Source organism: Lytechinus variegatus, chromosome 12 (assembly GCF_018143015.1).
Source record: "Lytechinus variegatus isolate NC3 chromosome 12, Lvar_3.0, whole genome shotgun sequence".
NCBI classification, from domain to species: Eukaryota; Metazoa; Echinodermata; class Echinoidea; order Temnopleuroida; family Toxopneustidae; genus Lytechinus; species Lytechinus variegatus.
Window position 1 is genome coordinate 14,290,602 of NC_054751.1, and position 23,822 is coordinate 14,314,423.

The following is a 23,822-nucleotide window of genomic DNA, read 5'->3' on the forward strand; positions in this document are numbered from 1 at the left end:
TTGATTAATTTCTTACTTTGAATCTTTCTTTCCCTTTCTCTGTTGTTCAGTTAATACCTACTTGATGTGTGATATTGCTGCTGTACCATTATGCTTCCCCCAAAATGAGAGAAACTCGACAGGAATAAAACGTTGAAAGGCAGAGCTATGCCTCTTCTTGGCCCGGTCTCCTTTACAAGCCTTCGCTCCATGCATTCATACTGTCACATAATATCGGCTACAGGAGCCAAGAGTCTTCCTGCCAACCTCAAATACCTCCCAGATAAATGCCAACTTTAGAAGAAAAAAAAAGGCCACTGCTTGAGAAAGATTCTGGGAGATCATATAATAAAAGAAGAGTAACTGAAAAGAGGGGCCGCCTTGTTAGTCAGGCCTATTCAGTCCTGAGCCTAAGCCCAACACAAAGCTTACTTGGCACACAGAGCGAGCCATAGAAGAGGGGCACTGTGGTTTTAGCCTCGTTTCGGAATGAATGGGGTGAGGAGGAGGTGAATAGGGGGTTTTAGTTGGAAGGTTGGGAATAGAGGGACACAGATGGGGCTTTGGAGTGGGGGAAGGATTGGTGAGAATCTATAGGAATTAGTTTGGGAATAGATCAATAGATGTTCTTGAAGAGTTTATTAACTCGGCGGTTAGGTTGGTGATTGGGTTCCATTAAAGGTATCTGTAAATAGACCAAAGAAATGGTCAATAATTTACTTGCAGGTTAATTATCCCAAACGATGTTATTTGAAATTAAAAGAAATGGAATGGGAATGTTAAGAACTAACATTCGATCAATTTAAAATGATTTTAAACTGAAGTAGTTTTGATGAGTTCAGTGCCCTTTTTGAGTTGTAATTAAAAAGCAGGTTTTAACCTCCTTTGTTGCACATCCTAAATACACATAGGATGGATTTTAATTATTCACATCTAAATGAAAGGAATAAGTCTTGTATTACTCATTGATGTTATTCACGAATGTCTGTATTCAGGCATACATTTTCTGCACCAAAAAAATAAAAATCTTTGTTCCTTAAAGTTGCCCACACCCTTGCCCTTCTCAAAGTTCTCAGAAAAGTTAACATTGAATCATGAGTTCAACCATTTTCCAAGAATGCATCCAGTCATACAACCACCCACACCACTGCCACTGCTAACTAAAATCATCACACACTGCGTTCACAATGTCCATTCATTCCCGCTTTCCAAAGCCCCCGAATTGGCCATTTTCCACCCACGCATAATATTGAGCGAATGACCCCTTCCATACAGCTTTGGCCATTGTCTCCTGGCCTGCATACATATATATCGCAAAGACTGGCCATACTGGTGCCTATGCCTCCCTCCTTTGGTTCTGCTACTACCCTCTCTTTCTCACTCACACACTAATACCCATGACAAACACGGGTCAATGCCCCATGCTGATTCAACCCCAAGATAAACTAAATCCTCTTTCACTGCAAACACAGTGTTGTTGGGCCTTGCTTCTACTGTGTGGAGGCAAGCTTTGCTGGCAGGCCCGCCATACAGGCGCGGGCATTCATTAGGGGGCGAGTTCGGCTTGGCTCACTGCATTGCATACATACAAGTGAGCTCTCACCAATCATTCAGGTTTTATGCTCTCTTCCCCGTTGCAATGCAGCAATCGCTTCTCTGTGTGAAAGGCTTGTTGTGTTACTCTGTGCAGACTCTCAGTGTGTGCTGGATATGTGGATATATTTTGTACAGCTAGCTACGTTGGGTCGCTGCCTGTAAAACTAAGTGGATCGCAGTTTGGTCTACAGAGGGAATGCGTATACGGATTGACTTGCATTGTATACTACAGGAAGAAGTTTACTGTGGATATTTACATTAATAACTTTATATTCCGGCCGATTGGAATACATTAAGCTATGTAAATCTGTTTGTATGATAAAAAGAATCGCAAGAGGATTGTTTTACAATTGGATTAGAGCAGAGTTTCACTTTTGGAATAAGCCAAAGAAGAGAACAGAAAAGGCGCTCTTGAGTTTCATTACCGCATTACAAACTGCAGGAATAAACTAAGTCTCCAGGGAAATACACGCAGTTAACATTAAAGAGTTTTTTAGAGACTGAATAAATCAGGTTGCGGAAGTTTGCAAGGCAGGATCAATGAGTTACCATAGTTTATAAAGAAACAATATTATTTTCAGTGAAGCTAGAAAGACATATATGTGTCTTTAATTTGAGGATACCATCCATGGGCTGTCTTAGTGATCGCAAAAGAGAAAAGGTATATCATCATAAAGTTATTGATGTAAATTTAACTTTTACTAGAAGTTACTACAAAACTCAATTAAAAGGCATATCTTATTAAACTCTCATGCAAAATGCATTGCATATTATATGGAAGACCACAACATTATTAGAGCCATAGACCTGTGTGTAATATTTCAAAGTTTATATTTTGTTTCAAATGATACAATTGGGCACACACAACATGAATGTCACATATGTAAAAGCTAAAATTCATTCAATGACAGCGGTCTACATAAAGAAAATAGGCTCTATATTGATAAAAAAGTCATACATTTAGCACACTGGAAAAATTCACAATACAATACATGTGACATATGATTACAAAATTCACCATACTACATGCAGCATAAAATAGTATACTCAAGCTGTTGGTTAATTTTACACATTTATGTTCAAGCAATTTTCATATGTAGATTGAGTGTATAATAAGGTGAGAAGATGACTGTATACTGTTATGCAATTATTAGTCACATGATGCTTATGCCCGTCTCTCGATACGGATTCTTTACTTCGCTGAGGATAGGCACTAAAGAGTCAGCATGACTGTACTCTTGGAACTGGGCTTTCTTTCTTGCTTCTTGAAAATTTAATCTTTTTTTCACCTCTTGCTGCTGAAGAAATATGTTTATCAGTCATTTTATACCTTGTGTAGTAGTCATACTCTCTTTAGATTGAAAATATATGAGATTGTGCAGGGTACCAATTCAAAATTAGATTGAGATTAAGATTTAGTTGTAAATCCCAATGTATTATTTTAGTTTACAACAATGGGCATTCTTGATTAATGTCTTCTAATTTGGAAATTGAACGGATGCACTCATATACTCAAACTGTTTGGTATATTATTGTAAAGCAACTGGTTAAAAACAAAGTTTTGTTTTTTAAATTAATGATCAGCATTTCATTAACCTCTTGTGCTCATCTTCCCTCAATTCTAAGTGGAAAAATCTAGTTGAAAGCTGATTTTTACTTTGGTTAAAAATGCATTCTTATATTATAACACATAATTTGCATTTAAAGATCATTTATCAGAGTAGAATATAAAAGTACTTTGATATGACTAATTAATTGAAGGCATGATTTCAAGTTGCATTTTTTCAAGTTTAGTGTGGAATGTGTCCTTATTTTTCTTTAAATAATGATGTTCAATTACACATCCAACCTTTGATTGGTTTATTTTCAGTTGGTCTAATGCCAATTCATCCAATTTCCAACTCGTCTATTATCATTTGGTCTACCATCACTTCGTTGACTATCCATATGGTCTAATTGCCATTTAGTCCATATACCATTTGGTCTAATTGGACTAAGTGTAAATTGGGCAAAATAAATGAAAATTATAAGTCCAACTGACTATGAGACAAAATAGTCATAGACGAACTGGTGATTAAACGAAGTGATGATTGGACCAAATGGTTGTTAGACGGAATGTTGATGGACAGAATTGCATTAGACTAACTGAAGGTAGACCATGTGGTGAGTGGACAACTTGAAAGAAGACGAATTGCCTACTTACCCCCTTGATTTACCTCTTGTGTGCATCTTGTATTTCCTCAATCCAGAGTGAGAGTCCTAGTCGAAAGCGAAGAAGGATGTCCCAAGGCCTGGTAGAGACTTCACCCAGTCCTCCCCTGGCCAGGCCCTGGCTATCAGCCACCTCTAGCCACCACCACCACCCGCATCACCCCTTCACCGGGGCAGGGGCGCATCGATCACCCCCTACCAACCACACCGTAGGGCCCCTTGATTGGTGCAATAATCCAACCACCCAGAGGCCAGCTGGAAGAATTAGGTAAACATCTTTTACATTGTATGATATAGGCCTATACAAAAAGTATGTGGGGCAGCCATCATCATAATTCATCAATCCAAAGTTTTCATTTTGTTTTTTTTTTCCCTGTGAAGGGGGTCTCCTGGATTCACCTCACAATCACAATCACCCTTACCTTTTTCCTCCACTATACCCAGTGAAGTGCATCCTTAAAGGGATGGTCCGGGCTGAAAATATTTATATTTAACTAAATGGAGTAAAATGCACAGAGTAAATGCTGAACATTTTATCAAAATCAGATAAAAAATAAGTTTATGAATTTTTAAGTTTATCAATATTTTGTGAAAACAGTGTATATGCACATATGGGCTGATGATGTCACATCCCCACTTTCCTTTTTCTTATGTTATTATATGAAATCATAAATGTTTCATTTGTTCATGTGTGAATGATGTGTCTCCATTATGAGAAAATAAGTTGCAGCAATAAATAACTAATGCACTTAATCAGTTGTCAATCCAATTGTTGTAGTTCTTGGTAGAAAATTGTTGAATAAACCTAATTTCATATAATAAAATAACAAAGAACAAGTGGGGATGTAACATCATCAACTCACCTAATGAATATTCATAAAGACATGCCTAGAACTGTTTCACCAGAATACTTCAAATCTTTGAAATTCAATAACTTTGTTATTTGTTACCCAATTTTGATCAAATTTTCAGCATTTTGCTCTGAACTTTACTCTATTTATTGAGATATAAATATCTCCAGCCTGGACCATCCCTTTATTCCTACCCTCCTACTTTTACAGCAAATGCATTTGGAATACTAACTTTTCAGTGGGGGATGCCAAAACTTAAAACAGGATTAAAGGAAGAAAAATGAAAACAAAAAATAAATAAAGTATTAATAAGAATTTATCTAAAATATATTTAAAGAATAAATGAATTCAAGGAAAAAGTAAAAAGATTTTTTCAATTAAATTTATCAGGATTTCATGAAGATAATGATTACATGTAATAATTTGATTTTGATCTTAAATCATCATTCCCATCCATTTCCACAACTACATGTATATCCACATCCTTTTTTATGTTGAATTCTTCTGCATCCCACTTTGTAAACTGCAATTTAAAAAGGTTTTTTTGTGTGGGTTTGCAAGCTCATGAAGCAGAACCTCTTATTGCGATTGTGAATAAAATGTGTACATGAAGTAAAATTTTCAACCCTACTTTGCCTTGCATACTTTATATATTACAAACCTTTACACTGTGGATTGCATGGAACTTGTGTGTGAAATGAAATAACCCAAATGGCGATGTTCCAACTAGATAAAAATCACCAAAACCTCATTTCTAAGCCATTGAACACAGGGAAATTAGTAATAGTAATTTCTTTTTAATTCTTGTTTAGTGGAACTGGTACAAGAGATTAGTCAGATACCATAGTTATGGTATGAGTGACTTGATTACTATGTATGTTAAACTCATTAAGCATGAAGGTTGTTTTAATTTGTTCTCATGGTAAAATCACTGTCAATCTGTGTCACAACCGAGTGGGTTGTTCCAGTATTGAAAAACACAATGGAAATGGATTTGATAGGATTCTGGCAGGATAGAAAGTAGAAACAAATATGGCAACAATAATATCGTGTTCAAGCAATTTTGACCTTCGCCTAGTAAACAGAGATGCAATAGGAATCCTCGGTGTGTTATAAAAATAAGAAAGAATTGAATTGTGGACCCAAAGAGGCATTTTAGGAGGGATTATTTTTTGTGACTGAAAATCGTGTTGAGATCTTTAATCCCCCAAAAGTGTTTGTCATTATTTCAATTCATTACTACATCATATTACAAAAGCATGTTCCCTCAAATGGTAGTGGTGTAACCTTGTGAAGGATAAACTAATACTGTGTTAAGTTTCTTAAATTAACAGATTTTACTTTAAAAGGAAACAATTTGATTGGTGTCTGATCAGAACAAAACATCTACTTATTTGTGTCTTTTTTATATAAACCTCTTCTCAAACATGGAATGGGTAAACAGTTTAGGATGTGTGACAGTAGCTTCCTAATATCCAATTACTAATCTGTAAAAATAAGTGCTCTAATAGAAATAAAAAGATTTTGCTCATAGATGGCACTAGATGCCACATTCAAATTATAACAGATGAAAAAATGGCAAATTTAGATTCTTCTACTCAAAAACACATTCAATGACTGTTACACTTTAGTAATATTGGAATGTTGGATGATGCTCGAGTATAATTCATATTAATACTTATTGGTTGCCAGAGATTTAGACGGCCTTTAAAGGGGAATCCAACCCAAATAAAAACTTGTTTTTATACGGAAAAGAAAAATCAGACAAGTTGATAGGTGAAAGTTTGAACAATATTGGACAAACAACAAGAAAGTTATGAATTTTTAAAAATTGTGAATATTGGTAATCACTATACCCATGGAGACTTCAAATTGGCAGCATATGGGATGTCATAGTGATGTAAGGCAAGGACTACTCTTCCATGTACTCCAATACATATTATGGCTAAAAAGTCATTTTTCCCAAAAGTTTTATTTGAAATTATATTTTTCTTTCATGAGGATATACTACAATATACTACCTGGATTATATTTAGATTACTGCCCCAGGGGAATGGGTACTTAGGAGAAAACCACAAATCCCTGATAATAAAGTACATGGCCTATGGGAAAGTTGTCCTTGCCCCTTGTCATAATTTACTTACACAGTTGCCAATTTGAAATCTACATAGTATTAGTGATCTCAATTTTAAAGCAGCTATAACTTTCTCATTGCTTGTCCGATTTCTTTCAAACTTTCACCATTCTGTTTAATTTATTTTTCTCCTTCCCAACATAACATTTTATGGCCAAGGCTGGATTCCCCTTTAAGCACTAACATACACATGATACCTAATTACCTTTTTCCCTTAAAAAATAATTTAAGGGGCAAATAGTCAATGCATACTATTGTGGCGTACTGGTAGGAACAATCCATGTAAAAGTGACAGAAGTTGAAGGAACAGATGTTGTACTAATATGAATTCCTCTGAAAAATGGAATTATCATCATTAATTTTAAGGAAAATGATGAAGAATGTGTTATCTTGAACTTAATCTCAAAACTTTCATATCCATTTTGGGTAATTAATTATTCATAGATATCATTGAATGTAACATTATTTCGTGTTTCTTAATCTGGTACAATAAAATAAGAGCTAATTTAACTACTGGACATTTGTTGGAATCAAGTGTATGATTATGATGATAATTGATATAGATTGGAGAGGGAATATTAATATTGTGCTAAGTACCATTAGCAAGTTAACAGAGATTTCAAGAACTTTACACAACTAGGTGTTAAAGAAAAGCGTTATAATTAAGTACATTGACTATTGTTATCTGGCATGCTTGTGTGCAGTATAAAGGTTTACCAGGGTGAAACCAGGGCGATAATATCCAACGTCCCTTTGCAATCACATCTAGAGATGTGAGATGGTGATATGTACTGTACCGGAGCACTTTTTTTTATAAAGGAGTTACTATAATGGTAATTATTATGGAAACTACCATGGTAACAGGGCTCAGCAGCCAATCAGAATCAAGGTTTCCACCATGTCCGTAATGACAAAGATTCCATGATTGTAAGTTTTGGTGAAACAGAACCCAGAATATTATTAATAATTTCTTTTTTCTCTTTGACCCTTCAGTCCACCCACCACGATGAGACGGCAGAGCCAGCGTCAGAGGGAGAGGTTATTGAGGAGTCGGAACCAGTCGTCGTCCATTGGTGTGATGAACGCCGCTGACCAACGGGCCTTTCATCCTCCTAACCCCCCTCCCCACCCTGGGGTGCTGTCTCACGGGAACCATGGGGCGCATCATCAAGGTGTTCCGTTTCAACCTCAGCTCATCATTGATCTCAGTAACGAGGTATGGATACAGTTTTAGTCTTACAGCTAAAAGGACAAGTCCTCCCCCAACAAGAACATGTTTTGAATAAGATAAAAATCAAAGAAGCATAATATTGACAATATTATATACAAATCAGATGTAAAATGAAAAGTTTAAAGTTTCCTTTATTTTTCACAAAACAGTGATATGCAAATGAGAGAGTTGACAGTGTCACTCAATCACTGTTTCTTTTGTGTTTCATCACATGAAATATAGAATATTTCAATTTTTGCAGAATTGACATAAGGAAGCATGTTCATGATTAAGAGTAGGTTGCAATTATGGTAATTCCACGTGATTAGGGAGGAATCAAACCTTGCTTCACATTATAATGAAGAAAAACAAATTCATATTTGATATCTTCATTATAAGGTATCTCAGAGAGGACCCTTAGCTGTTTGTCACCTGGTTGCTTACTAACAGGCAACCATGCTTTCTTTGAAATCAAGTAAAATAATGACCTTTTACCTCATATAATATTGTTTAGATCTAGTAGATTTTGTGTGACTTTAGTGTTCTGCTGGATGAAAATGATGGTAAAAATTTGATGCAGAAAATCTTAACAGAAATGTCTATTTTCTCTTCAGGTCTCAGTACCAAGCAGTGTACCCCTCTCCATTCCAATGTCAGTCCCAACCTTTGCGGTGCCTGTATGCACCGGCCATACCACCATGCCAACATGCAGCAGCCAGTCAATCCACTACCCATCGCCCCTCTTCGCCGGTGGAGTGCCGCCCCACCATCAGACAGTACCCTCCCACATCCCCATGTGCAACGTGGGCCACCTGCCAGTGTGTGGTATCCACATACCCACCTGCCACGGTCACCATATGCCAGTCTCGCAGGGGACCCAGACCACCCTCTTGCAACAGCAACAGGAAGCACTCCTGGGGCACCTCCAAGTAGCAGCGGCAGCACAACAGCACCCTGCGGCACACCACCACCACCATCATCATCACATGCCCACGGCACAGGTGCAGTACATTCCCTCAGCACCACATCATCAGGTAATTTCAAAACGTGTCTAGATCAAATCATAAATAAACTTACGAGAGTGTTTGCCATTTTGGTCACTCCCATGGAAACCTTGATTTTGAGTGACTGCTGTGCCCTGTCACCATTGTACATGTACTAAATAATTTCATTATTGCGGATTGAAATAATCTCTAGAGGGTATTCATTTGTCTCGCAATCTACTATGGTCAACAAAAAAATTTGTGATCACTCTCGCAAAAAGTGTTCACTAGCTGACAAGTTCACAAGCTTTCGAGTGCCGCTGCAACTCTTTATCAAGTGACGAAAATTATCTAATAACGTAGTAGTCTATTTATACAAATCTCCAGGACCGTCCACGAATTTCCTTGTTGACCATAGTAGATTGTGAGACAAATGAATACCCTCTAGCGATTATTGTACATGTAGTTAAAACACTGTGCATTTGGGAACTATTGTGACTCACATACCCCCCCTTTCATTTGCAAGAATAGTTTAGAAGTGGAGGAGGCAGGTGAAGAGGAAAAGAACGAAGTTACCCCCATTGAAAAGTTTCCATAATTGCATACATTTCTTTATGAATCATAATCTCATTAGATATGAGATTTGTTAGTAATGAGAAGTTAGAATGAATATTTTGACTAGCCTTTTCTATTTTGAAAGAATGCTGCCCAATGCAGTCATGTACACCCCTCAGAGTCAATGACCGCTCTGTCCCACATATGAAGATAATGATTAATTGATTATCATGATGTTGATTTCCATCGTTATAATCATCATCATCATTATCGCCATCATATTTGATAATGTAAGAACGAAATAATTATAATTAAGAATAAGGAACGTCATCACTAATAATTCAAATATATCATTAATGTATCATTATGTATAAATATATATATGTCATATTATTTCTCATTTTTCTTTGACTGGACCTCTAGGAAGAACAGAGCCATGATATCAATGGCTCTGAATAGAGTGATCCATCTGTATCTTAATCTTATATTGTCTTGTACAATGAAATTTGTTGTGATCTTTATACGGTAAATAAAACCAAACTAAACCAAATTAATGATATAATAGTGTTCATAAAGAATAATGATAATGATTATTGTATTTGCTTCACAGCAGCACCACCAGCGTACTGGTGAAGTGGATCACCTGATGAATGAGAGTCCAGCAGCATTCCATGTGCCTTCATCCACCCATCCTAATCCTCCATTCTCGTCTAGTTCCCTCCACATCATCCCTGACCCTTACCTGAGAACCTCAGCGGATGTCCATCAACTGGTCAGTATCAAATCTACGAAAAACCAGGGGGTGTTTCACAAAGATTGAAGTGTGGCTAAGAGTCATGCTTAAATGCAGACGTCCTCTTGATTTGTAACATGCAATCTTATCAATTGGTGCACAGTAGTGCGTGTCCTCAGAGCACAATATGACCAATGTGGTGATGCCTTCTACCGGTGTGCTGGCTCAGTAGGTAGAGCGTCCATGTCACAACCAGGAGGTCGGGGGTTCAAACCCTGGCCGCGTCAGACAAAAAGACATAAAAAGATGGGAGTTACTGGCTTGCTGCTACCCTATTAGGCGTTAAATGATTAAAGGGATAGAGCCTCGTCGATCTGGCGCTGCACAGCGGCCGCCGGGCCCACGATCAATTGGGCAAAGCAAACTTTCTGAGTGTTTCATTTCATGTCAATAAACAATAAAAATTATGGATTTATCTTTTTATCATTTCATACCCCATGCAACTGGGAATTTAAGTGCAACTCTGAGTCATGAAAATCTTTGTGAAACACCCAAAATGACTTTTGTGATTAATTGTATATAAAAATCAATGTGATTAATCGTGAAAATGGGTTTTATGATTAATAAACTAGGTAACTGTTTTGAGTTGATTACAAATGTCAGGCAAACATTGAACTAATGAAATTCATGCCATTTTATGGCCAACTTGACAGATAGGTTAATCTCCACTTCTCAGTGGCATCAGTAAATTGGAGGGTAGGGCTCCCTCTGTGGCAATGCAGATTTAGTATATGGTTATAATCTGCTTCAGAATTAACTGTTGGAACATGATTTGATTTAAGTTATGGCATTTAATATGGCCCTCCTGGACATTTTCACAATCGATCTGTATTCTAAATGGTTTTGAAATTATGCAACATTATGTGAGTGCATGATGTACATAGCATAATTACTCTGTGATATGATGACATGTACAAATTCACTGCATATTCTGTTCCAAGACAATATTTGTAGCTAGCTTTGTTTCAAGTTTGTTTCTATCTTAACTGATTAGAATTCAAGTTCTTTATGGTTGGAAAAGTATTGCTGACATTTCCCATAAAAAAAAATGTTGAAAACAAAACTTGTATACATAAACTTCTGAACTAACCAACTCTTGATTGCACTTTTTTGTTGTGTTGCCGCAGTTCACCTACCCTCGATTCAACAGCATGGGCCGTCACCAACGGAGACCAATGCCACGCCCACTCAGGCCCCCACCTGCAGCCCTCCAGCCACTTCTGTTCAGATATCTGTAAGTTCATTTCAGATGACAGTCTCACCATTTCTTAATAAGGCTTTTGATTTTTTTGTTATGGTAAATAGTAACAAGCTCCTGTAAAACCTTACAGGACAAGTGCACCCCAACAAAACTTGATTTGAATAAAAAGAGAAAAATTCAATAAGCATGACACCGAAAATTTCATCAAAATCGGATGTAAAATAAGAATGTTATGGTATTTTAAAGTTTCGCTTTATTTCACAAAACAGTTATATGCACATCTCGGTCGGTATGCAAATAAGGAACTGATGACATCACTCACTCAAAAAATATTTTCATTTTCTCGTCATTGTCATGTGAAATGAAGTTTCATTCCTCCCTGAACACGTGGAATTCCATTATTTTAACATTTTGTGCTTCAGGCAAGGAGGTCCTAATCGTCAAATTCGTAAAAATTGATATATTGAATAATTCAAACAATAAAAAACAAAAATAGTGAGTGAGTGACATCATCGACTCTCTCATTTGGATGTAACAGGCTCGTTCATATAACTATTTTATTAAAAATAAGCAAAACTTTGACATGTCATAACTTTCTTATTTTACATCCAATTTTGATGAAATTTTCAGCATTGTGCTTGTCTGATTTTTCTCTATTGGTTCAAATCTACATTTTTCTGAGGTGGACTTGACCTATAATATCATTAATAATAATACAGTCAGTCGGCAAGCCCTGAAAAAGTAGCTTCTTTTATCCAAGTGATATTCATGACTACAGGGTTTCTGCATTGTTAATGAGCTTGGTGCGGACGAAAACACCTCTTTTTATTCGGCCATTGCTGCTCGAAATATTGGACAAATTTTAATGTTCTGGTATCTTTATAAAGTAGAAAAGTCATTCTTTCATGTCATGTGTTTGGATTTTTTTGAAATTGTGTAATATAAGTGAAACTTTTGATCTATAACATGAAACAACATTATTCAGCCAATCAGAACTGTGGATTTTATGTTACTCAGAAATTTCAGAAATCTCGTCTTGCATCTTGATGGAAAAAGCTGGCTGCTGACCCATCTAAAAGATGCCACATCTAAAAGATGCCACATATCAAGAGTGACATTGTAAGGAAGTATAGAGTTTGGGCTTCCTATATATGAATAATGTTTGTGCCTAGAACACAAAATGTTGCACAATTTGCAAGTGAAAACAGAGGAGGAAAATTCTGTTTGAGGCATCTTTTCAGGTAAAAAATTCACTTATTTATCAAAATATTTTATTCAAATGAAATAACCAATATAAAAGAGTAACATTTACTCTTTCCCATGGTACAAAAATAATATTACTCAAGGAGAAAGTGGTGAAATTCTTTGAGAAAGAAAGTCTCACAATTCACAAGATTTTGCAGGGACATGAATTCAGCCATGAGAGGACTTGGATAAATCTTGCTCATTTGTTCACTAAACAACTGAGTCTGGCTTGCAGACTGACTGAATATTGCAGCGACTGTTAAGTTTCTTATTCAGTGGTACACTATATCTTACCGGAGCATTATCTCAAGTTGCTATGGGAATGAAAGAATAATTCGATCATCCTGTGTTACTCTTAATTAACAGTCAACAAATTGAATGAGCTAATCAAAATAAGACAAAACAGGTACAAACCTGCAGTCAAAATTGCATAAAAATGTACAAAAACAGCTGTTTGAACTATAAAACAGCTGTATAACAAGTTCAACATGCCTTCTGTTAAAATAGAATCAAATATACTTTGCTCTCTGACTTTCATTTCTATCAGTTTTAGATATATGTATTATTGTATATCGATGACCTATGTAGTCATCATTTGATTCTGTAATTGAAGTAGAATTAACCTCTTTTTTTGCCTTTTAATTCCATTTTCGTTGGGTTTAAATATAGTTATTGCTGTATTATTGACATATATTTTACCATCCTGTTAGTCTGTAATTGGATGTCTAGTGACCGATATCCTTTGACCTTGATACCTTACACAGACTGCCCAGCCCCCAGGTGACTCAGGGTTTCCCTGTTGAGTTGGAGCCTGATGATGCTGAAGTAGAGAATTACGAAGCTCTTCTGAACCTCGCCGAAAGACTCGGGGAGGCCAAGCCAAGGGGGTTGAGCAAGGCGAATATCGATCAGCTACCTTCGTATCGCTACAACCCAGAGACACCCCGAACCATTAATGACCAAACATGGTGAGATTTGATTGTTTAATTTTTTTCTTACCATTTGACGATTTGATGGGGGGGGGGTGTTTTTTAACAAAGAGTTGAAACGTCATGCCTAAATACCAATGCACACATGTTATCTAATGTATTTTATGAATTTCATTGATTAATCTACACCAGAATTTTAAGGTTGATTCATTAGAAATCATTGACTGAACATTTTCATTTAGTTGCCACATCAATTTGGAATTGTTAAAACTATTTTTGGCCACCCAATTTTTGTTTTTGAGGTTGGTGCCTTGGCAGTCACATTTTAGCTCTTCCTTGAGTTGTTCATGTAAGGGATTCAATCAAAAATTAGTAACCATCAAGTTCAATTCCCTGTATCATCAATGTAGTTCTTGGGATTTAGCCAACAATAATGAGATTCCCCAATAGGCCTCTTTCATGATTAGATTTCTCTTCATTTCTCTTCCTCAAATAATTGCCTGTTCCTGTAGAGTAACACTATAGTACTTGTTAAATTTTAAACTCATGAAATTGAAATATTGAATATTGGATTATGGTTTTGGCACTTCCCCCAATTTCAAAACTCTACGCTTTGCTAAGTCATTCTTGTATGGAAGGACATACAAGAAAATATATACATTTTTCTACCACCAAAAATTTGCAAAAATTGTTGTAAAAAGGTTGTGACTAAAAAAGGTGTTCAAAGACAGAGACAAATTTTGAATGAGAAAATAATAATTATTGATTTTTTTTTTAAGGTGATTGTAAAGAAAAACTGACATAAAACAGTGTTCAAAGAAAGAGATAAATTTGGAATGAGAATTGAGAGAATAATTATTAATTGATTTTTTTTAAACTATGTAGTTTTCCTTTGAAAGCTCCATATTATTTGACTACAAATGCAAAAAAGAAAAAAGATGCTCCCATATTTTTTTTAGTGGGGGGTGACAATGAATTTCATCTTTTTTTTTTTACAAAATGTATCTACCAGCTCTAGTTGCAGACAAGTTTTAATTGACTAAAATACAATATTTTTGGTGAGTTGTGGTCCTAGTGATCAACAAATTCAGCATTTGCGCTTGATTAGTTGGCAGAGATATTGACTTCCATTGCTTTATCTTTCTTACAGCTGTGTGGTATGCATGAGTGATTTTGAGACCAGACAGACCCTACGCGTTCTGCCATGCAGTCACGAGTTCCATGCCCGCTGTGTTGATAAGTGGCTCAAGAGCAACAGGACTTGCCCCATCTGCCGCGCCGATGCCTCCGAGATCAACAGCCAATCGAGTTAGAGGATCGTGCCAGGCAATCCAACACACCGGTAGACATGGTTGAACTGCAAGATCGTCAGATGACCCATCATGTGATGCGTCATCCACTAATCAATGGCTTCCTTTGCATGAAGGAAAAGTCAAGACCTTGTCCGTGCAGCCTGTCGAAGGTGTAGTCTTCGAGGCTTCCTGGAAGCATCATCCAGAGTCGCTACTAAAAGATCAAAGTCTTGTTTATTTCTATATATTTCAGGGATATTTACTAATTCTTTTCTTCTCTTTATTACTCACTCACTTTTGAGATTAGAATTATTTTATTTGTGATGTATGCGGTTTGAATATGCACTTTTATGCAGATTATTATTAGATTTGTTGTTTTGAAGAAAAGAAAATCTTACAAAGTAATCTTGCTTGCGGTTTTACATGTACCTCAGAAAGTATGTAACCTTGTATGTAGAGTTAACCTTCACTCTCCTATATCATGCTAGTACTCTAAACCTAATATTTAACAATCATTTGTAGAGCAAAAAGCATGGTACACCAAAGCAACTCGAGCGTAGCAATAAACTTAGTTGTAGCTAGTGTATTGGATGAAATATAGCATGGTATTTCAAACAGCACTGTGGTCTCGTCAAAGCTTTCTCCTTTGTCGTGACCAGTTTCTTATCAGTACAGCTTTTTCAATCCTCTGTTGTGAGGTTCGATTTATTTTTAAACTGCAATAAATTTGTTCCTTCAGAAATGTCATCGTTATGGCTATATTTCGCATTAATGAAAAAATACCCTTTGGTCCATGCATTATGTTTTTTTCTCCTTCTGTTCTTTCTTTTTGTAACTTTCTCATTTAGATTAATCGTGCAATCTATACTCATGCTTTTGTTTTAATTGAATTTTAGCTTCTCTGTACATTCTAATTTTAGTATGACGTTCATACTTTCATCAAAGATTTATGATTGAAACCTTGCTATTTGTATGCTTTCTAGAAAGATATTTCCTATTTTATTTATCAGCAAAGACTGCAAATCATGTGGCATTTACTTAATCCTGGTGTATTCATATATTATTAGTTGATTTATGTTGATGTTTTGTTATATTTCCTTGTACTACTGCTGCCATTTCATTTTTTAATCAAGTTTTCTGAGCCATTATAACATGATATATGTAATATTATTTATACTGTTCCTTTAATTCTTCAAAATCCAAAATGACATTGTTAATATGGAAGAAGCGCTGAAGTATTTTCAAATTGGTATGCTCCTCGGCACAGTGATATTCAGCGATGGTACAAAATGATAAAAAAAATTAAAATCAGACGATATTTAGGAGACAATCTTTCACAGATTCAAGAAATTTTTTGAAGATATGGTAGCAATTTCCATAGCTGCCCACTCTGGCTTTTAAACACAATGCTTATTCATTCTTCCACGATCTTGTTATTCTCTCTCTCTCTCTCTCTTTCTCTGTCATTATGTAGGCCGGCAGTACAGGATGTTGCCAATTTGATTAAATTTGCTCAGGATTTGTCGCTCCAACTCCCCTAACGATGTCACTCTTAACAGCTTTTTTCGCTCAGGGATAAACAGAATTACAATTTGTTTACAGTGCTTACTTCGATTAGTGTTGCCCCTATTTGATCTACAATCTACAGTTCCCATGGCAACAATCGTTTATTATATGTGCATTTATTAATAGAATCAATCATTTTTTTCTTGATATTTTCCCTCCATTCTCTTTAACAGTGCCTTATAGGTTTTTATTTTGTTCCTTTCCTTTATACGTCCACTGTTGTTCCTCCTTTTCCTATTGTTGTGAGGTATAATTAGTGTCTTCATTCAATATGGCAAGTAGTTGCAGCTATGGTGTACTTACTTTTTATATTCACGTTACACTTTCATAGATCACGTTTGTCATATTGGTCTTATTTTGATAACGTTTTTATAAGTAGGTTACGTTGTGTAACCCGTCTTATTTTTTTTTTTATGTTGCCATTATTGTATTACCAAACTTGCTTGCTTAATTCACTTTTTATTTACCCAGTTTGCAATATTTATTCCTCAAAGAAATCATTTTTGGTTTGTTCCTTGGTTTATTTTTTTGTCATTTTGCAACTAATACTTCTTCTATTGAATGCGAAAAGAAAGACCATTTCCTTTTCATGTATCTCATTTTCAAAATTTTATTTTCTTACACATGTTCATTTATTATTGATTGTGAAATCTTTGAAGTCATGTGACCAAGGAGCTTTTTTGATAGTTGGCAATATGCAATAGTGTATTCTGCTATGTGGTGCTTTCTTAGGAAAAAGAAACTGGGATATAGGAAAGCTGCGTAGAACAGATTTCCACATTTTCATGCAAATATTTTACGTGACAAAGTGTTCTCATTCTCAGCAAACCTTAGTGAGCAAGTGAATTTTTTTGTGGTGAGGTTAAGATTGAAAAGGAGATCATTGGCTTATAAAAAAAAATGCATCATTCTGAGATTGATATTTGTATCTGAATCTGCAATCTGCTTTACTGGAAAACTCCACATGTAGCAGTAGTTGTCATGGCGATTATTAATCCATTCATTGTCTGGAGATACAAATCTTGATATGTTCTTAATACACCATTTAAAAAAAAAACCCAAATTTGTACAGTATTGCCCACTAGTTCCCTAATAAACAGCATTTTGCACGAGAAAATGTATAATCACCCTGTTATTCTGTTGGAATAGCTTATAGTACTTGTCCTTCCTTATAAAAGTTGCGATGCATATTCTAACACAGTTCACTAGCCTTGATAAAAAAAAATTTGTTTAAATACCTGTTACAGTATTGAACTTCAAAGAATTCATCTGCATGAATTAATCCCCACTCCACCATACCATTCCCCCCCCCCCCCTTTGAAGTAAAGTTTTATACTCTTTACATTAACTTGCATGATTACCTCCTATAAATATCAGATGCAATGTTCCCAGTTAAAGTCTGGTGTAGTTTTGAGGTGTGTATGTAGTAAGTCGCACTATTATATGCTTCCTAAAGTCCTGATTCGAATCAGTGTCAACCTCGTAAATGCAATTTTGATAGCAAGAATGGGTTTCAATTAATTTGTAAAAAAAAAAAATGTACCAAAATGCAAATCAAATTCTTTTGTATTTCCCATATTGTTTTGTCGTTGTTAAATTTATCTCATGAAAGCGTGTGCCTAGTCTTTTTGAACAGTTAGTCGATAGATTTAGTTAGATGAGTTTGTAAGACTCATTTGGGCGTGAATGTAACGATTTCTGGGTTTTGTATAATCAGGCTTTGTTGTGTATACTTACGTTAGATCTCACCAAATGGTTATTCGCTTTTATAGCTGCAGTGTTCAGTGTAAAAGACTCATACACAGTATTTTATATCATCGTACCTCTGTAGGTAGTTTGTTAAATCATATTTCTTGCGATATCATCAGAAAATGAAAGGAACTATTGTTACTGACGGTCTATTTATTGTTAGCTGTGAATCTGTTAACTGCATAATTTTTTTATGGTGGATAAGAAAGTCTTACCATTTCCATGTGATGGCATATTAATTTGCTGTGTTCTTAAAAAACAAACATGAATAATCATCTTCAATTTTTTTTTAAGTGGAATTCTGTCATATTGAATATTTAGTATACATTGTTAACGATAGGGTAGGTGGATTTGTGCTCTGGAATATTGTGGTTGAAAAAAAATAATAATAAAAATGGTAGTAAAAAAAAAGAGAGAGAGAGTCGACAATGCCTTGTTCATGGAGTGATTGTATTTCCTCACTGTTTGATAATTTTAAAGTTGTCTTTGTATCAAGCATGAAAGTGGTATGGTAAGATTCAGACAAATAGTGGACAATTCCCTTTTCTATGTGATAGCATTTCCCTCTTTTTGGGCATGTACTGGCGCATATTATCAAAAAATGTTATTGAAAAAATATAGGTTTTTCTACTCATGGATTGTGATTTGGCATTTTGTTAGGGATACATTTTGCATTTTTTCTCCAGTATTGTCAGGTATCCGAGATCTAGCGGAGGTTGAAATTCCTCCTCTGTTTCGTGTCAAAGTCTAGTGCCTATGGGTTGTCGTTCAAGTGGATTTTTAATGGCAGTTATACAATGTTCTGCACCACGCGTTTGTAGAACCTGTTTGATTATATATATATATAGTTAATGGAATACTTCCTGTAGTGGAAAATCAGCAAGTAGTAGTTTGGGAAAGAAAAGCAGAATTTTTCTCACAAAAACCTGTGATATGTCGTGTGTTTGTTCACGTTGTGGATAAAGAAGTATTTCAAAATTTCTAATTTTCCATAGCACAATTAAAAGAGGGATGTTAAATATTTTATTCTGCATTAAAGCATGTTAGATTTTGCAGAAAGGATGTTGCTCTATAATGGTGGAGCATAAAATTGGGAGAATATTTTTTTTAATTAAATGACACCGCTAACAGAGAACAAACCTTAGATGCATCCTTTTTGTAAAATAATTAAATTTATTAAATCAATCTAATCATTCACTTATGGCAGGAGATGTTTTCATTTGATATTGAATAGTACTTGTATACCTGGTACATGTGCTTCAATCGTAATTCTTCACAGAAAAAAATTAAAATAAAACAAATAAGGCACAGGTGTTTATACCTCTATTAATGTTCTGCTCTGATAGGGCCAATGCTGATATGCTGGTGTTTTGTCTATAAGATATGATAGTCACCTATCTACCTCATTTCAGCTTCTTTTGCAACTATTGTGTAGCCTTAATATTGACAATAGTAATGATGATTGATGATGATGAATATGATGATGATATTGATCTGATTAGGATTGTTTCTGTTTCACAGCCTTGTTAATGTTTTTGTTCATTTTTTTTTGTCTGTCAATGTGAGTGTGTGATTGTCCCTATAGGTGCTTATGTGACGAACAATTTAAATTCGTTCCTTCTAAAGCATCAAAATTATGAATTTCGACTCAATTTCCCTTCTATTCCCCATTTGATTTGGTATCAATACCGTATGTAGGCCTATTGATATCTGTATTTATGTCATGAATTAACAAGTAGGAGATGATTGTGGGTTATATTATAGTACAAACTGAAAAAAAGGAAAGAATGGACCAAATTTACCGAAGATAAAAAGTAATTGAATTAATCAAGATCCAGTACTTGTGAAACAATTTTCTTTAAAAAAAAAACATGTTTACCATGGAAAGTCAGAAGTTATATTGTGTTTTAAGTACGTTGGGAAACGAAAATGAATATATACCATGTTTTGATGTCCCGAACTGCTTTTGCTTATAACACGATTGATAAGCTGTACTTAAGTTTTATTGTTTGTTTCACACTGTGTAGAAGTGTGGTCATTTAGAGTATCAAAACTATGTTGACAAATAATTTCACTTTTGAATCAATAGAGGCATATAAACCAAATTAAAACATTGTAGCGAGATTCATACATATCTTCATTATCCCAGAATTTATTAAACATTTCTTGTTTATAACAAAAGATCATTATGATGGATATTAAAGGCAAATGCTGTTTGGAATATTAAGAATTGTATATGGAACTTGTGTCTTCGAATGTATTGATGTAAACTTTGTTTAGAATAGAGAATATTCTTCATCTGGAGTTTTAGAAATGTTGGAGATAGTAAGGCTGTTACATTCAAATCATGAATTTTGTGAATTTATAATGTTTGAGAAAATCATTGAATTGTAATTGATTTACTGTATTTTTTGGTTTTATAAAAACAAACTGTTGCATTGTGAATTGAGTATTAAATGGGGCATGAATATCTCACTTTTATTTCAACATTATACACCTATAAATTTTGAAACTAGCTTGTGGTGAAAACCCTTCTGTAAATTAAGAAAAAAATGCAAAAAATAACAAAAACAAAATGAAACAGATCATATGAGTTTGATACAAATATATGAACTATTTAGTATTAACAGTGGTGTTATCAAAAGAGTATTTAATGTTTGTTGCCTGTTTTTTTATATATATATCTATATATACAGAATTACTCAACTATTGGATTTGAATAGTGGTATAGAATGCTTTTGTAAATTTGCGGGGATTTTTGCGCGTATGTAATATCCTGTTATTTGGTACCATTTTTTGGACTATCTTTAATAGTAGGCAATTATCAATCAATTAGCATTAATATTCTTCACATTGTAATGTGATGTTTTGTAATATTTGGATGTGAGTGGATTTGCTGGATTTAGTGCTAGTATTTGGCCGGGAGGGGCGAAGACGCGCCTCTCGACCGAACTATTTTGGAAAGTTTCAAAGTTTGACTTCAATATGCATGGCATGATGACTAGATAACAAGTATTACACAGTCGATAGCTGATTTTTTTCTCTCTTTTAAACCATGTCAGTGTTATATGCATTTTTATCAGTGCTGGATTTGTTGGGGCACTTGTTGGAGAGGAGAAATCTAGATGTTTTGGATGTATTTTGCCTTTTTTTATCACAACGATTACTTCTGGTACATGAGTGATGTCTCTAGTAGTTACGTGCCTCGGACAATGTTGAAATTATATCGAGATTGTCTTCTTTTTTTGGTTCACCTTTTGATGCAGAAATGAGCAGCCATGTTTGTTTCTATACCGTATATTGTATCGACATAGTCATTCTTAGGATTATTTTATGGATTTCCACCTCATGATGACATTGCAGGAGGAGGTGGATTTCATAAGGATTAGTATTTGGCTGTTGAATATTATACGCATTGTACTGTACTTAATATTGTTACGTATTTGCTCTTCCATGCTCGTGAGAAAAACTTGTTGTTTTTTCACCTTTTGTTTATCTTCATGTGTGTGCCTAAGTTTTGGTATACTGGGGGCAGTGGTAGTAGAAGACTTAACCCCGGCTCGTTGTTATATCGATAATCCTAATGCTACAGCGCTGCTATTACCATTAATATATATATTGACATTTATTTCCTACTAGGACTAATTGAATTTGCTGTAAATTCCAACGTTAGTGGTATTTGGGAGTTTGATATATATTTATGCGCCTTTATTTGCAAATTAAGATTGAATATATTATTTGAATTTCAATTGAATGTCAACTTTTTTCATTCCAATACATAGAGCATTAGATTTCCATCAGATATATTTGTGTGATAATTAATAATTAATTTGATTATTTTAATATTTAGTATGTCATGCAGCCAAATTATGTATAATTCTTTCCCAATTTACATAATATATGATTCAGAATATTCATTTTTCACTCGTACAATGAATTTTCAATTTCCAATGATTATAAGAATTAAACAAGATATCTGCCTTTGATCACGTTTTATTAGCAAAATCAGGAGGTACTAAATTTTGTGCTAAATTTCACAAATCAGTGGTTTTCTCCTGCTTCCAAAGTCAATTGACTTCAGTTCTATTATTATCCCCACCGTAGAGGAATCGTGTTATTTTCTATTTCCGCAAGATTTAACAATATTTCCCTTACAATGTTTGGCATTTCAACAAAAAAATTCTCTGAAGAAACTATGTAGTCATTTGCTATTTATCATATTATAAAAAATGATATAATTACTCAAGTAGAGAAGAATTATGTAATTTTATAAAGAATTCTCTAAAGGCTCAAATTATAATGGACTGCCATCATCGTCAACTGGAAATTGATTGGTATATTTCACAGTAGTATCACCGTGTCAGTTTGATGACTCTCATTGCAAAATAAGTAAGGTATAATCTGAGAAATTAATTACTGATTACTCATTCTTGACAGATTATGAATGTGAACATAAAATGTCTGCAAGTAATTGATCCTGATGAGAACTGAATCGGTTAATGATTAGTTTGTGAAATAAGTTAAACAAGAAAATATGTCACATTTTACATACACTGGTATAGATGTACTTGTCAGTATAGTTTTCAGGGTTGTCCTTTCACCATGTCTTAAATGAAACAAGCATGAAATTTGTCAGTATTTGAAGTGATTTTTCTATTTTGATTATTTTCCTTTTATTTTTTTATAGTCATCGTAATGACTGGATTATTTTGATTGTTTCAGTGAGTTTTATTATGTGATAAAAGGTACTTGAGTCTTGGCTTCTTTGTGTGAATTTTGACTGGCTTCTCTATGTTTAATAATGGGAAATTGTAGGATTTTGGCAATACACCAAAGCTGCATTGGATTTATTGTGTCATTCTTTGCCTCTTTATTGGTCTAAATGTTGATGTGTTATGATAGCTCAAAAGATGTGATCTCACACATCATTTGTGTATGACTTTGGAGTTTGTGGTGGTGCCATTGTTGGTAGTGGTGTTGGTGATGATGATGACGGTGGTGGTGATGATGGTGATGATGATGATGGTGGTGATGATGATAAATATGATGGTAATGATGAAGATGATGATGTAGTGCTGTTGCAGCATAAAATAACCACATCAATATTACAATATATAACTCCTGTTTCCTTTAAAGGACAAGTCCACCCCAACAAAAAGTTGATTTGAATAAAAAGAGGAAAATCCAACAAGCATAACACTGAAAACGTCATCAATATCGCATGTAAAATAAGAAAGTTATGACACTTTAAAGTTTTGCTTAATTTCACAAAACAGTTATACGCACATCCTGGTCGGTATGCAAATGAGGAGACTGATGATGTCATCCACTCACTATTGCTTTTGTATTCTATTACGTGAAATATTCTAATTTTCTCATTGTCAAGTGAAACAATGCTCGATTCCTACACGAACATGTGGAACTAGCATTGCTTGAAACCATATGATTCAGTCAAGTTGGTCCCTATTGTCAAATCTGTAGAAATAAAATATTGTATAATTCAAGCAATAAAAAACAAAAATGGTGAG

At 34.8% G+C, this 23,822-nt stretch overlaps 1 protein-coding gene across 2 annotated transcripts; it reads left to right on the forward strand.

The window, feature by feature from the left end:
- The first annotated feature begins 1,363 nt into the window (after positions 1-1,363).
- On the forward strand, positions 1,364-23,140 carry LOC121424774 (RING finger protein 44-like). 2 transcript variants are annotated; one of them, XM_041620547.1, is made up of 8 exons: positions 1,364-2,236; positions 3,825-4,054; positions 7,765-7,987; positions 8,596-9,015; positions 10,133-10,291; positions 11,440-11,546; positions 13,523-13,726; positions 14,838-23,140. In XM_041620547.1, the coding sequence occupies exons 1-8, from the start codon at positions 2,204-2,206 to the stop codon at positions 14,998-15,000; spliced, it is 1,539 nt and encodes a 512-aa protein (XP_041476481.1). In that variant the 5' UTR covers positions 1,364-2,203; the 3' UTR covers positions 15,001-23,140. The 2 variants fall into 2 exon arrangements, with proteins under 2 accessions (XP_041476481.1, XP_041476480.1); XM_041620546.1 differs by having other exon boundaries at positions 1,370-2,236; positions 10,130-10,291.
- Positions 23,141-23,822: the final 682 nt, after the last annotated feature.